The 16,640-nt window shown below is 46.2% G+C and overlaps 1 protein-coding gene across 1 annotated transcript in view; it reads right to left on the bottom strand.

Moving 5' to 3' along the window:
• The window catches only part of LTF (lactotransferrin), a 30,239-nt gene extending 20,506 nt beyond the window's left edge, over positions 1-9,733 (bottom strand). Inside the window, exons 1-6 of the mRNA XM_081287743.1 lie at positions 9,614-9,733; positions 4,128-4,294; positions 1,957-2,065; positions 1,498-1,680; positions 988-1,135; positions 46-101 (exon numbers count right to left, since the gene is read on the bottom strand). Of these exons, the coding sequence (XP_081143869.1) occupies positions 46-101; positions 988-1,135; positions 1,498-1,680; positions 1,957-2,065; positions 4,128-4,294; positions 9,614-9,656 (706 nt within the window). The 5' untranslated portion in view covers positions 9,657-9,733. The remainder of the gene's footprint in view (positions 1-45; positions 102-987; positions 1,136-1,497; positions 1,681-1,956; positions 2,066-4,127; positions 4,295-9,613) is intronic.
• Positions 9,734-16,640: the final 6,907 nt, after the last annotated feature.

Below are 16,640 nucleotides of genomic sequence, written 5' to 3'. Positions count from 1 at the left end.
CAGAATTATGAAATAAGATAAAAGGGGGAGAGCCATGGCTCTTACCAAACACTGTACTCTCTTTGGCAAAAGCCACATCTCCGGCTCCATCTCTCAGACACCTGTGAAATGAGAAAGCACCAGAGGATAAGTCCGGGGTTGCTCTTCCCTGCCACCCTTTCCTCCCTGTGGAACAGTGGCCCTGGCCTTGGCTTCTGAGGACCTCTGCTTCAAAGGGAACAGGGCTCTGGGGCCCCCTCCAGGTAGCTTCTCAAAAAGGGCTCCAGTGCCAACCAGAGTCCCCTACCTTCTTCTCTGAGGGCTAAAAGGGTGTAACTTCCTTTTTCTATGTAAAAGATTTTCGCAGCTTCTACCCTCAAGGGTAAAAGCTTGGTGACCCTGGCCAGGTGTCTCTTTCTCTCAGGACTGAGTGTGCAAACATGTCCTGGCCAGTGGGGAGCCGGGGAATTGCTTTCTGCAGATACTCCTGAGCCCCAGAAGATGACTGGGGAAGGGGCAGCTCAGCCCTGGCAGGGGCACAGGGGAGGCAGGCCCAGATCAGGCAGAGCTCACTCCCTTCCACACTGGGGAGAGGCTGTGCAGGGCAGAATGGCATCAGCCTGGATACAGTGGCCATCCTGCCCAGCTGGGAGCCTGAGCCTGGACATCTCACAGTAAGACTCCACCATGGTTAGGGGATGGGTCAGCAGCCAGCAGGAGAACCCAGGTCAACAGAAGAGCTTGTCAGATCTGGGCTGCTCTGGAAAGCTGGGAGGGCCACAGCTGAGGCAAATTCCTATCAGGCTGGTGTAGAGGTGGGAGCCTAGCTGGGGCTCTGGGGCTGGAGAAGAACATGCACTGGACGAGGTCAGGTCCTCTCTGGACTCAGGTTCTCTGTCTCCTCTATGGTCCCTGCCAGCAGGCGGAGCCCTATTAGGCCCATGGAAGGCGTCCTGGCCTGATGCTGGGTGGCCCATGGGCCACTGGGAAGAAGACAACATCACTCACTTGAAGGCACCAGAGTAGCCAAAGTACGGTTCCTGGGAGGAGGCAGCACATTTATTTTCCCCTGTCCCCACACACAGGCTACACAAGTTGGGAAACAGTACTCCATCCGCACCAGGAACACAGCTGCCTGAGAAAAACCTGGCCACAGCTGTAGAACAAAGAGAAGTGGACCACAGATGTAAGCCAGCCCTGGCCACAGCACTCACACCTCCCCACGGTGTCCCCAGGGACCCTTCCTCCACCCTGCAGGACAGACAGCCTTGGGCATGGGGTCAGGAGCCCAGGGAGGTACACCTTTGCAGACCCCATGCTCAGCTGCCACCTCCCAAGAGCTATGGGGTGGTCGGGCCTTGCCAGTGCCTGACACCAGCAGTTAACCCCCCCCCACACACACACACCTTGATTCCACCCTACACCGTCACCTATGTGATCCCAAAGGGGCCTGTATGTGTAACTAGCTGGAGGAGACACCTCTGCCTGAGATCAGCCAGGATCCCCAAGCCAACTTACCTGCCTCCAAGGGCTCAGGTGGCCCCACCCAGTTTAAGAACGGACGAAGTATCCCTATGGGGACGTTCCAGCCCGCGGTCCTGCCAAGGCCTGTGTGGCAGGACCTCCGGCCCTGTAACTGATTCAGCTGGAAGCCAGTGCCCTTCTTCACAATGGCCACGGCATAATAGTAGGTTCGCGGTTCTGTAAAGGGGCAGAGAATGGAAAGGTCTTAGTCTAGACCAGAGGGAGAAAAATGACCCCCCAACCACCACCATCAAGCCTCTGTAGGGAGCCAGACACGTTTCCCCCTCCCCTGTCAGGTCAGTGTCTGCAAGAACAGCCTTCATCCAGCCCAAAAGCCTAGAGACTCTTGTTTCCTGAAGTGCAGAGCCAAGCAGGACCCCACCTCTGCCTGCTGTCCTGCTCTGACTCCACAGAGCCCAGGCTAAAGCCACAGGCCCCCTGGGGACAACTCACTCGCTTCCGTCCCATAGACTTCTGCTGCTACAGGTCGCAGTTTGTAGGGGTCCTGGCCGGCCTCAAACACCAAACCACCATCGAGGGTTACAGCATCTGCCTTATTTTTCTAAAAGAAAAGACACCAGATCAGCTCAGGAGAAAACCCAGCCAAAGCGGGGCAAGTGGGGAATCTCAGGACTTCAGAAAGGCTCCATGGCAGAAGAGTCTTCAAAGAGGGTGTCATGTCCACATGTCCTGTAAGAGATGGCATGAGTCAAGGGTCCCTCTCTCTGGGCAGTGAGTACCACCCAAGCCCTTTAGCTCCAGGGGGTTGGCTTATGCCCACTTCTTTAGGTACCTGCCCACCTGTATCATCACTCCCTCGTTTAAACTTGTTCGCCCTAGATGCTTCCTCTAGATGCTTCGTATTTCTTTCTTTTACATTCTTTATTGAACAGAAAATATAACGACGACAATATCTTAAGATGACTGTAATCAGCCACGTTCTTCCTTCTTGACACAGCTCACCTGTTTCACCGGGTTGCCTTGTGGTTCCAATCACATTTTGTGGCCCACTTTGGTCATCTGAAACTGCATGCATTTTCTACTTCTGCAGAGTTTTATGGATTTTATTGGCTGTATAATATTGTATGATAATGTGGATGTTCCCAAATTTATTAAGTAATTCCCCCAATTATTGGACTATTTCTAATTTTTGACTGTAAAACTATTTTATATGAATATTTTGCCCTCAGCCTTTTCCTTCTGTTGACATGTGTCCTTGGGATAGTCACAGCAGGGTGGAAGTCACCATGGCAGTGAGCGCATTTCTCTTTCTGGCCCTGGATGCTGCTGCCATTCAGTCTTCCAGAAGATCCATAATGCCCTGTGAGGACCAGGGGGCACTGTAGAATCACCAGCAGGACCAGAGATCAGTCTACAAACTGTTCTTACTTTAGAAAATCCAAGTGCTAACAAATCACCTAGGTCTGATTATTAAGGGACACATGTTGCAACTGATGCTCTGCTCATGCATTTTTCTAGCGGCTTCTCTTTCCTATCAGTTTGAACTGGTTCTTTATCAAGTGTGAATAGTAACCATTTGTCAGAGCCAGTGTATATGCATCCACTCTGGTGCTTTCTAAGATTTTGCTTAAATGCTTTTATCGGCTATGAATTATTTTTTTTTTTTTTGTATTTTATAATGTCAGTTTCTTTCATGATTTATTCCAGAGTTCAAAAGCTAAAAAATTTCTATTCTCCCTGTAGTTCTGCTAGGTTAATCTGTCCCCTAGCATTTCAATAATATGTTTTATTTTTAACCATTTAATCTATCTCAACAGCATTTGGATGAATGGTATGTTGTACTGATTTCAAATGGGGCTCTTATTAAAAGGGAAGACTTTGTGCCCCCCCCTTCACAGATGTTTAGATATTAAAATAAAAGACCTAGGAATCTTCATTTTAAATAAGCAGGGGGCCTCAGTGCTGTTCATCTACAAAGTGTCAAAAAATCGCCTAATACATTCATGCAAAGAGATTTTTCCCCTCCAAGAATTCTAATAACTATTATATTTACAAAATAATCCTACACTAGTTATGTCCACTCTGTGCTGGAGTCACACACATGCATGGCTCTAGCACCCAGTTGGCACAGAGAGCATTATCTATTGAATGAGTGAGTCAAAATTATTTTGGCTTAAAAATTACTATATTTCAACAAACAAAAAGAATCAAAAACCATGTACCATTCGTGATATCCTTTTCTCTCTCTCTCTGTCTCTGAATCTGTCTTGGGAAAATACCTTTCTAATGCCCAGTGCCCTGGCAGGCCCTTGTCCCAGCAATGTGATGTGGCACTTACATGTGACCTTGACAGGTTTATTTCTCAAGGGCTTAACCTTGACTTTTGTCCATGTTACATATTCATCAAATAGAACTGCTTATGCTTCACTGTTGAAGAGCTGTTAACCACGTATGTTGAGACCTCAGTTGCCCCACACGTGGCCTCTCAATACTAGATTCTTTCTCAGAGGCTCCTATTAACCCAAACTGCTCCCAACCTACAAGTGTCTGAGAAGTAAAGCAGAAGAAACAGGGCAAGCACATTTTTCTGTCACATTCCATTCCTTGCCCTTGCCGTTCCCTCCCTCCAGGTTGGTCCCACCCAACCCATAGCATTGACTCACAGCAATGGCCTGGATACACTGAAGGTAGGAGTTCTTCCTGACACAGGACAAAGGTGGGGCACGCACTCTTCTCATATTCCTCTGCAACTGAGAGCATTTTGTTGCCTCGGGTTGTGATATGGTGCACCATCGAACGCTGCCTTTCCTAGAGGCAGCCAAACACACTCCTGGGAGAAAGAGGCCAAGGTATTAGGGTATTATGTCTGTGGAGGTGACCACATCACCCTCTGATGGAATCTTCCAGACTCTGAACTCTCAGCAGCTCCATGTCCCTTTGAATTCCATGGCTAGGTCCAGCTGTTCTCCTCAAGAGGAGACACCTTGCTGGACTAACAGAAATTCTGCCCTGGCCAGAAGTCTGTGATTCTCAATTAATTAAAAGCAATAGAATCTTTTCCTTCGTATGACTTTGACATGTTTGCTATCTCTGAAAACATAATAACAATCCATCCCTCAAATCAGTTTATGGATCTTTCTAGCCGCTTTGTCCCATTTGTACCTGGGACTTGGGCAGGAAAGAGACCATTATACATGTTTTACAGATATAGAAACTGGTTCTTAAGGAGGCTGATTGTTGTGTCTATAAGCATCTCCCCCAGAAGATGCTAAGAGAACAAGGGAAAATACATCTGAATCTATGCATAATCACAGTGAACAGTGGTTTGATATGCAGGGCCAAATGAGTCACCAAGCCTGGATTGTTGCCATTTACCTCTGTGCAAAAAGACTGACTTTCCTTCAAGTCTACCTTTGGTGCTATAGCCTAGAATTAGGGAGGAGGCTAGATCAGACTTGCTTATCTGGTTTCCTGAAAAAGACATCTATGAAAAACCAATGATGAATATCATGCTAAAATAGTGAAAAGCCAAATGCTTTCTACCTGAGATCAGGAACAATGCAAGGGAATCAGGAACAACACTAGAGGTACTTGTCACAGTAATAAGGCAAAAAAAAAAAAAAAGAAAAAAGAAATGCAAGCCATCAGAATTAGAAAGGTACAAGTAAAACAGTTTTATTTGCAGTTGACATGAGCCTCTGCAGAGAAAATCCTAAAGAATCAACAAAATACTATAACTAGTAATTACAGCAAGGTCAAGGGACAACATTTTAACATACAAAAATCAATAACATTTTGCATCCATGCACTGAAAAATATAAAAATAAAATTAAGAATATAAGCTGGGCATGGTAGCACACGTCCTTAATCTCAGTGGCTTGGGAGGCTAAGGCAGGAAGATCAGGAGTTCAAAGCAAGCCTCAACAATTTAGCAAGATCCTAAGCAACTCAGCAAGACCCAGTCTCTAAATAAAATACAAAAAAGGGCTGGGCATGTGGCTCTATGGTTGAGTACCCCTGGGTTCAATCCCCAGTGCCAAAAAAATTTTTTTAAATAAATAAATATTATATATAGCTTTATTTATAATAACATCAAAAAATCAAATACTTAATGGATAAAATATTACAGACATTTCAGCAAAGAATATATGAATGGCTAATGAGCACATGAAAAGATGTTCAACATTATTGGTCATTAGTAAAATACAAAATTTTTAAATGTAATATTTCACATCCACTAGAATGGTTATAATGGCTAAAATAGCCAATTTTTGCACATGTTGGCAAGGTTGTGGAGAAACAGAAACCCTCATGCATTGCTAAAAATGAAAAATGGTGCAGCCAGTGTGGAAAATGGGTTGGGAAGTTTCTCAAAATGTTAATCATGGAGTAACCATATGACCCTATAATTGCACTTGAAGGCATATACCCAGTGGGGGGGGGGGGGGAGAAAGAACGTCTGCATAAAGATTCACACATTAGTATTCACAGCAGCATTATTCAGAATAGCAAAAACATGCCAGGAAAGATGGCTCCCACCTATAATCCCAATGACTCAGGATGCTAAAGCAGGAGGATAGTGAGTTCAAGGCCAGCCTTAACAACTTAGTGAGAAACTGTCTTAAAATTAAAAAGGGCTGGGAAATATGGAAAGCAGTATGGAGATTCCTTGGAAAACTTGGAATGGAACCACCATTTGACCCAGGTATCCCTCTCCTCAGTCTATACCCAAAGGACTTAAAAACAGCATACTACAGGGACACAGCCACATTAATGTTTATAGCAGCACAATTCACAATGGCTGAATTGTGGAACCAACCTAGATGTCTTTCAATAGATGAATGTATTTTTAAAATGTGGCATATATACACAATGGAATATTACTCATCAATAAAAGAGAATAAAATCATGGCATTTGTAGGTAAATGGATGACATTGGAGAAGATAATGTTAAGTGAAGTTAGCCAATCCCAAAAAAACAAATGGAGAATATTTTCTCTGATATAAGATGACTGACTCACAGTGGGGTAGGGAAAAGGAGCATGGGAGGAATTGACGAACTCTAGATAGGGCAGAGGAGTGGGAGGGGAAGGGAGTGGGTAGGGGGTTAGCAATGATGGAGGAATGTGATGGACATCATTATCCAAAGTACATATATGAAGTCATGAATTTGTGTCAACATACTTTATATACAAACAGAGATATGAAAAATTGTGTTCTATATGTGTAATAAGAATTGTGATGCATTCTGCTGTCATGTATTTAAAAAATATAAATAAATAAATAAATAACTTCTGGGGATGTAGTTCAGTAGTAGAGTATCATCAGGTTCAATCTGCAGTACCCCCACCCCCAAAAAATAGAATAGCAAAAACATAGGGAAAAAACTATACATTCAGCAATGGGTGAATGGCTAGACATTGCAGTACATATAAGCAATGAAATATTATTCAACAATCAAAAGGAAGAATTACCAATAGTTGCTACAACATGAATGAGCCTCATTTATGCTAAGACCACTTGCATGAGACATCCAGAAAAGGTAAATTTATAGATAGGAAGTGGATTAGTAGTTGCCTGATATGGAGTGGGAATGGGAATTATCTGTACATGGATTTGAAGGATTCTTATTGGGGGAAATAAATGAAAATGTTCTAAAAGGGATTTATGGTGATGACTGTACCATTCAGTAAAGTTACCAAAAATCATTGAATTGTACCCAAAACAGTTTTAATGATGAACTTAATGATGTATAAAGTACACTCAGGAAAGCAAACGTGATTCCAAGAGCCCTCTTCTCCTTTGGTTATGCTCTGAGGTGAATATTCTGCCCTCTGGCGCCCCCTATTTCTGAGCCATCCCCTCACAGTCAGACCCACCTAAGGCCTTTGAGGAACTCTGGGATCTGGGGCAGGAGACCTGCAGCTCCCAAGCCCACTCAGCAGGGGCACCAGGTGGCACACTCCTCCACCACCACCGTCCCTGGGAAATCCCAGAGGAGGCCACCTAGCCCTGGAAACTCCACAGAACTGTTCTGCAGGGAGAACTGACCCAATCCAGTTCAGCTATTTGTGACTCAGTGAGTGTTAACTGGATGTCCACTGTATCACATCTCTCTGTGTCACACAGAGGAAAACGTAAATAGACAGAACTGCACCTCCCCTCTCACTGAAGAGGCAAAAGGTCCTTTTAATGAGGGACCCAATTATGGCAAGTGTTCTAAAAATAATAATAATAATAACAACAACAACAACAACAATAACAACAACAACAAATACCAAATCACGAGGGTGGTCCTGAGGTCCAGCTAGTGATTAGAGTGGGGGCACTGCAGGAAGCAAAAATGATGGGCGCATGCGCACAGCTAATGTCTCAAGTGTGTACGGTGGCAGGTGCTTACTCAGCGTTTCACAGCCTCTCTCCCATTCATCCTCCCAGTTTCTCTGTACTGTGAGTTCTGCCAGCACCTTCTTCTCCAAGGGAGGCAACTGAGGCTGCAGTTATGGGGCAGGAGTTACTCACCCGTGGCTCACAGGAGGGCCCAGGCACACTGCTGGGCCAGATGGGAATCCTCATTGGCTCCTTCTAACCCGTGACTCCAGGGGCTCCCCACTCGCTGTTCCCACAGCTTGCATCCAGCTTGGATCCACCCCACCAGAACCCTGCCAGCCTCAACACACAGCCCTGGGGAGCAGAGCAGGAATCCCACAGAGCAGCTGCCAACCTCCTCTTTTGAAGAGGAGGATTTCAATGGCACTTTAGAGTGCAGACCACCATCCCACTGATTATATCATTTAAACTACAGACCTCTCTGTAGGAGCCAAGAGAACAAAAAATCCAAATTAAAATGGAGCCCAGTGCTGCAACACTGAGCCGGAGTCCTGGACCATCAAGCCAAGCAAGCCCTCCCTCCTGCCCAGCCCCAGTACAGCATGGCACACAGGAGGGAGCATGAGGGAAAGAGAACAGTTTGGTCCTGGCCAGACCCAATCTGCCTTAGAGAAGAGAGGGATGATCAATATCCACTGGCAGAAAGAGTCCGAAGGACAGGGGCACAGGGTGAGCTCACGTGCCCTGCATTTGGGGGTGTACCATCACCGTTGCCCTCTAACCAACACAACCCCCTTCCTATGCAGGAAGTTCCAGCCCCAAGTGGATGCTCTAAGTCAAGAGAAAACAGGACACCTGGGCTTCCACTCCATCCCACCCACTGCCTAGGTCCTGATGCCTGATACAGCCCTTTCTGCTGCAGCTTCTGCCTCAGACCCTCCCCTCTGGCACTGCAAGAAGCCCCTCAGTTATAGCTTAAACCCCTGCTGAGTGCCCCCTAAAACGCCCCAGGAATATCTGCAATACCTAGCATAGAACATTTGTTTAGAGCCTTCTCTTTGGTCCCTTCTATTGTGCCTCTTCTATTCTGGGCACATTTCAAGAGGGAAATAAGTCATTCCCCTCTCAAACTGTCTCACACAAGGGGTTCATGAGGAGGTACTGCACTCCCTCTGCCCCTCTGCCATGGGAGGTGTGCATACACTTTAGCTTAGCTTTAGTACCTGGCTGCTTCCTCATAACCCTGGGGGAAAAAAAAATGGTTAAGTCGCTTTTGAAACGAAGAAAGAAAGGCTTAGAGAGGTTCTGTCTTGCCCAAGGTCACACAGTCCTTTCAGGAGCTAGGATCTAAACTCAGGTCTCCTGTGTGTCTTAAGTAAATTGCTCACCCTCTCTGAGCCTCACTTTCCTCCTGTATAAAAGGTGTGCAAGAGTAGGATGGGTGCACACAAGAAGACAAAGTTCCCAGAAGAACATTGTGAATCTGGGATCTCTGATCAAGCCCCATCCCAACTTCCAGGAGCAGATGAGGGAACAGAGGCGATCGCACAATCCCAGCTTAGGAGTATGAGCCCATCCTTGTGTCTCTGCCCTCTGCCACTTCTCCAAATCCTTCCCCAAAATATTGGACATCCTTATCTTTCCTAAGGCAGATTGGGTCTGGCCAGGACCAAACTGTCCCAAGCAGGGACAGGTGGACCCCATCCCACTAGTCCGCAGATTTCCTGGCTTCAAGCGCAGGGACCCGCACGCCCATCGCCAAATCGCACAGCGTCCTGGAGGCCCACATTCCCGGCAGTGCGCGCCCCCGGGCACTCACCAAGGGCCCCAAGGAGCAGCGGGGCGAGGAAGAGGAGCCTCATGTCTGCGGACCTAAGGCGACTTGGAGAACCAAGGCTCTGACTTCCGCGCTCTCCTGCGCCCCTTTATCCAGGCTTGGTGACCTCACCGGGTCCCGCCCTGTGGCCCAATAAGCTTCTCCTTTCCTCCCCACCAGGTTACCTGTTGCCAGAGGCGGGGGGGGGGGGGGGGGGGGGGGAGGGGAGGAGCGGAACCTGGGCGACTCCACACAGCCAAAGGAGACCCAGCCAAAGGAGACCCAGCCCGCTCCCACAGCCCGGGTTCTCCGGCCTCTGGCGATGTTCTTTCCCTCCCACTGCAAGTCCTGGGGAGTCACAGCTCTTGTGTCTCAGTGCCTTGTGGAGGGCGGGACACAGCAAGAGGACCTGTATTAGCGGCGCGACTTAAGACACCTGTGAGAGTGTCCAAAGTGACTGGGACCCAGTTAGCTCGCAGGTGGATTCGCTTCCACCCTGGCTCCAGCCCCAGATCAGCAGTGCGCAGGGAAAGCTGACAGGGACAATAGAGACTGTCCAGAGGGGGACACAGGTTTCCCGCAGGTTCCCTCTCAACTCCCAGAATACAGAGCCAGGAACCCCCAGAGGAGAATGCCCACCACCCAATGCTGACTTCCCTGTCACATCATTTGCCAATGAGGAAGATGCCCTATGGCTTGAATTTCTTCCCTCCTCCTCTTCTTTCTTTGCATTCTCATATTGTGTGTCTGTCCTTCTTTCTTTGCCTCTTTCTTCTTTGCTTTCTTCCTTTTTAGGTAATAGTGGTATGAGGGGTGAGATGGGAACCTCAATCTCATTTTCATCCATGTCATATTTGTCATATTTTAAAATTCAGAAGCTAGAATGCTGCTTGTAAATGCACCCATGTCGTACACAAGGGCTCAGCCCAAAAGTCTCCAGGGCACAGATGCATGTCATTGATTAGAAGAAAACTAAATACGCTTTCTGGAGAGCATCACCTAAAGTGGAGTGCTCACGCATGAAGTGGAACACTGGGGGCCTTGTCAAGAACATGGCAACTCTGTACATACAGAGATCAGCAAGAGAAGAAGCCAGGCACTAACCCTGAGGGAAGTCATAGATCACTGGAGCAACTCTCTAGGCTAGATGGCTCTGTCTGGCCAATATGTGACTCTAAAATTTGCTTCTCTTGAAAGACAGGTCTTGACCTTGCTTTGACTTCTCAGTAGTAAAAGTGTTTCCTGGAGCAGAAGAGCCATATTCCAGGGAGCCAGCACTGCACGGGTAGGTGTGCAGTAGGCACTCAGCCTGGAGAAACAGGTCCAGCCTGAGTCTGAGAGGCCATCCCTGGATGTGGATCCCACCAAGGCATGAGGGTGCTGCTGTCTGATCACGGGGTCCTGCTTGCCTGGTGCAAGAATGCGGTTTGGGGTTTGGTGCTAGAATGACCTGCTGGGGTTTGGGGTGATAGATCCAGGACCTCTCATTTGGAAACAAGATATCACAACATTGAAAGTTTCTTTCATCAATAATTGCAATAAGTCATTTCAAAAAATGATGAAGAAATGCAAAATTGACTAACCCTCAGGAGTGCCGAAGCATCTTTTGTACCTGAATTAGCAACTAGGCCTTGCCTTTTCATATAAGAGTATTAAGAAACATTATAACCCAGGTTTCTCTCTGAGTACAAGTTAGAGGAAAAAAAAGATGAGTTGGGAGGTCAGAAGCCCCTAGACGCTGGTCTGTATGTTACAGTGTTAGTGAGAACAGAGAAGCTGGAACCACAATCTAGAGACTGAGCTGAGGGGTGCCTGGAGGCAGGACCAGTCAAGCAACAAGGTTGTCTGTTTCCCATTGGATCTGCTGTGCCAGCCCCAGGGCAGAGATGCTCTCCTGTAGATACAGGACAGAGCAGTCTCCAGCCTCTGAGTTCATATCCAAGAAGGTGATTAGAAGATGCGTCTGTAGAAAGACAATTGAGGGTCTTCTGGCCTGTTTTCAACACTCATTCATTCATTCGTTCATTCATGCCAGAAATGATGGGAGTCATAAGAGACACAGAGAAGAGGGGTCTGCCCTTGCCCTCAGGAGGTAGAAGCATGGGCTTCTGGCACATGGCCCAACCTGGGGAAAGGTTAGGCAGCATAAACCAAGCCAGGGTGGGATCCCAGAGGAGGATCAAGAGGTCCCACCATGAGAACTCCAGAAGAGTTTGAAAAAGACATTTGACCTGGGTACCTGAAAGGCAGGCAGGATTCCTACAGGTAGAGTATTCCAGATAGAATAGACAACCCAATGAAGGCTTGAGAGCCAGCACTGAGGGACAACAAAATGTCACTCTGGATTTGCGGCCAGAAATTCTGGCATAAATAAAGCCCTCCTCCTCTACCCTGAGCGCAACATCTCATGTCCATATGCCTCTGGACAGCAACTTTTGCAGGTCCCTTGGATGCTTAATGCATCTAAAATGCAACTCATCTGTTCCCTTCAGCCTGGCATCTCTCATATTTCTTACCTCTTTCCACAAAGCCTGCCAGACAAAGGCCACAAAGTCTTCCTCAAAAATCTTCACCCAGCAGGGAACTGTGGCTCATACCTATAATCCTAGTGGCTCTGGAGGCTGAGGCAGGAAGATCACGAGTTCAAAGCCAGCCCCAGCAACTTAGCGAGGCACTAAGCAACTCTGCAAGACTCTGTCTCTAAATAAAAATAAAAAAGGGGTGGGGATGTGGCTTAGTGGTAGTAGACAGTGGTAGAGCACCCCTGGGTTCAATCCCTAGTTAAAAAAAAAATAACTTCCACCAGCTAGTTCCCTGCATGCAGTAGACAGTTGATAATCACTATCAGTCAAAGGAATGAATGAATGAGGAGGATGTACCAGCTGAAAGAAGGACAAAAGTATTCTGTAGAGCCTGAAGAACAAAAAATGGCTGGGCTACTTAAGCCAGGCCACCCCAGAGCCTGTGGACATGGCCTTACTCATCAATCCATCAATTCACCTTCAGTGTGCCAGGAGGTGGGCCAGATTTGAAGAGCATGAAGGCAAGTAGAGTGCAGGTAACCAAATGCTGACGCAGTGGGATGAATATCTGGGATTGCCTGGTGGCTCAACCCAGCAGAGCCTGCAATCAGTCATGGTGGATGTATTCACACCATGGAAACCAGCAAATGACTCTTCCCATGAGAGGAGTTTGCCAGCACGCCACTCCCTGAGTTCATCATCATTAGGTGGCACGCGGTGCCCATGTTAAGTGTGGGTAAGTTCATATGTGCCTGGCTCTGCCATCCCTGGCAGAAAGAGAAGATTTTGTTTGGTGCTTGTATGGTGCTTTTAACTTCAAACAGAGCTGTCAGGAACCATTTCACATGACACTAACTGCAGCTTAAAGTTCCCATTCTAAAGACAGAGAGATGAGAGCTGCCTGTGGTCACATAGTGAATGGGACACAGGCAGAACTGACTTCCCTGAGTTTTCCATTAGGCCTTTCCTTCCATGGGGACTGATAACCCACAGCTCAGGATGCAGAGACCAAACCAAGACCCAGGAATAGACAGACACAGCCCTTGTGAATCCCAGAAGGAAAGAAACCAACAAGGACTGTACCCCTTCTGAGGACCAAGCACATCCAACCCCTTCCACACGTCTCTGCTGCTCTTGATCCTTGCAGAAGTACCCATCAGACAAGGGGATGCAGGCAACATGGCCTGTCTAAGGTCACACAGCTGGTGAAGGATGGAGAAATCCATCCAGTGACTCCTTGGGGCACTTGGTGCCTTGGTATTGATCATTTCTTTGCTGGTCATCTGAACAGAAGGGCAGAGACTGGACAAAAATGAGAGCGAAATGGAGAGCTCCCTATTCCTCTACCAACCCCAAATCCTCAAGAGATTCCAATCATCTGCAGAGGACACCTCAGCCTGTGGCCCTGCATCATCAGTCCCTTGAGTAGATCCAAAGGCCCTTGGGTGTCTAGACATGTTTCTATGGAGAATGGAGAGGTGGGGGACCACCATCAGGAGGAAGCTCAGCTGGAGGGCAATAGGCAGGAAAACAATGGTTTGTTAACCAACAGGCCTCATTGCCAAATGTCACCCGGTTTACAAACAAAGAGCTTCTGTCTTCTTGGCTCAGCCCTCTTGTTCCTGTTCCTGCTTCTCCTCCGCTTGCCCACTTCTCCTCATAATCGGGACCCCTCTGTCCTCTGGGGTCTCTCTTCACAGGGACCAATCTTCCTGGACCTGATTTAAAAATAAAAATAAAAAACCTGCTAAGCAACTCCCCAGTGATGGAAACAGCTCAGGTCTCCATCCCTTCCCCAGTTCTGAGATTTCAATTCTCCTGGCTAGGGTAGCGTCCCGAGTCCCTGGCAGAAATCTGAACTGCATGAGCACGTAATCACCACATCTGTTGGAATGAAGAATGTGTAGCAGGTCAGGTTCAGGGGAGTCTTCTGGGAAGGAAGTCACCAGCCAAGGGCAGCCTGGAGGGTATCAATGGATGGCTTAGGGCCAATCATTAAAACTTCTTCCCAGAAGGAATGAAGCCCTGGCCCAGGGAAAGCCCCAGCCAGGAAGGCCCAGTCCCCCTTTCTTGGGGCTGCACTCTGGCCAGGGAGAGGGAGGGCTCTGGGCCTGCTTTCTACACCCCGTGAGGACAAGGTCAGGAGGACCCTTCACTAAGGAGGCTGAGATGGACACAGAAAAGTCAGGAGCCTCAAGTTTCCTCCATTTCCCTGAGTGAAGCGCTGCTCCTCCATTCTCTACGCCAAGAGAGCTACTACAATTTAGTTTTGCCTCCTTTGAATTTTATATAGAAGAAATCATACAATATGTGCACTCTTGTATCTGATTTCTTTCCTTTACCACTATGTTTATGATGTCATTCTATTTTTAATTTTCTAATTTTGATTTCATTTTGTAATAATTGCTACTATTAGAAATACAACCTGTTTTTTGTATTATCCTTAGGTCTAGTAACCTTGTTCAGTTCACCTATAAAGTCTAATTACTTAGAAACTTCTATGAACACAAGAATAAGAGCTCTGTTACTTTTTTTTCCAATAACTTTGTGCTGGATGGGACTTTCAGTACAACTTTGAATAGGTGTGGAGATAACAGCATCCGGGTCTTGTTCCTGATCCCAGAAGGAAGGTTTCAACATTTCCTGCATTAAATATGGTATCCTCTTGCTTTTGGTTTGTAGATTTTCGTATTAAAATGTTCTTTAGATACCTACTTTTGAACATAAGTGAATGTTGAATTTCAGCAGCTATTGAGATCATTGATTTTTCTTTTTTTTTTTTTTTTTGTTTAAGAGAGAGAGAGAGAGAATTTCAATATTTATTTATTGAGTTTTCGGCAGACACAACATCTTTGTTTGTATGTGGTGCTAGGGATTGAACCCCAGGCAGCATGCATGCCAGGTGAGCGCGCTACCGCTTGAGCCACATCCCCACCATGATTTTTCTTTTTTGTGATGAATTGCAATGATTTATTTTCCAATACTAAGCCAGTCTTATATTCCGGAGTGTGTTTGTGTGTGTGTATATATTCTGAACATGTGTGTGTGTGTGTGCACGCGTGTATTCATTCAGTCTCTAATATGGTAATATTTGGTTTTGAAAATAACTTTTTATTAAAGTATAACATACATATGTATATATAGCATATGTAATATAACAAATGCTCAGATCATAAATATATAGTTTGATGGGTTGTAAGGTTTTTAACACCTTCCTATAAAACAGCTCTTTTTTTTTTTTTTTAAGAGAGAGTGAGGGGGGGGAGAGAGAGAGAGAGAGAGAGAGAGAGAGAGAATTTTTAATATTTATTTTTTAGTTCTCGGCGGACACAACATCTTTGTTGGTATGTGGTGCTGAGGATCGAACCCGGGCCGCGTGCATGCCAGGCGAGCGCGCTACCGCTTGAGCCACATCTCCAGCCCTATAAAACAGCTCTTGATTCAAGAAATAAATTAGCACCAGCCCCCAGAAACCCCACACAAGCCCTTTTACAGTCAATCCCAAAGATAACCATTGTCCTGCCATCTAACACAATTAATTATTTCTTATTTTTTGTAAGTTTTTATAAATGAAATTGCATAGAATGTACATGAGTTCTCTTATTTGAAATTTTGCTTATGAGATTCTCCCTTGTTTTCTCATGTAGAAGTAGTTCTTGTATTCTCATTGCCATGTAGTTCTTATTTATGTGAATCTATCATATCTGTACATTATCTGTCCCTTCTCTGGATGAAACGCTTAGGTCATTTTAACTGGGGGGCTATTACATAGTGCTGAGTTAAACCTGCATGTTCATCTCTACTGGGCTTACACCAAGAAGTAGACTTGCACAGCATGTGCATATGTTCTGCTTTAGAAAATTCTGCCAAACATATTTCCAAGAGTAGTCATGACAATTTTTCTCCCACCAAAGTTAAGAGAGTTCCAGATCCTTGCCAAGGCTTAAAATTCTCTCTTTCCCATTTTAGTCACTCTTTGGGGGAATGTAGTGATGTTGCATGATGACTTTAATTTGAGCTTTCCCTGAGGACTAATAAAGTTGAGCACCTTTTCCTGTTTGGGGAGGGCATTAAGATACCTTCTTTTTGGATGGGGCTGCTCATGTCTTTAGTTTTTGTTTTGTTTGGTTGATTTGTTGGTTTGGTGGGTTCAGTCTGTTTCTTCCTGACTGACCTGCAACCTCTAAATATTCTTTGGAGGTACCACCATCTCCCTCCATGAGCCTGCTGCTCTCTTCCCTCACTTCCTACAAATCCAAATATAGTCTAGCTTCTCTGAGTTCATCCCAACCTGCATTCAGATGATTCCTTTTCCCTTCTTTCATTCGACTAGATGGTCTAGTACCCTGAAAGGCAGGGAGAGTGACCAGAGTGGTTAAAATTCACAGGAGTGGGAGTTTTAAACCAGCTCTATTTTTTGCCCTGAGCTTCGGTTTCCCCATATGAAAATAGGAATAAAATACTTTCCTCATAAAATCCTTAGGATTTAATGAAGTCATTCATAAACC

This window comes from Spermophilus citellus (genome assembly GCF_964194105.1).
Source record: "Spermophilus citellus genome assembly, chromosome: 3".
NCBI lineage: Eukaryota > Metazoa > Chordata > Mammalia > Rodentia > Sciuridae > Spermophilus > Spermophilus citellus.
Note: the sequence above shows the minus strand (reverse complement) of the source record. Positions and strands in the feature narration are given on the sequence as shown.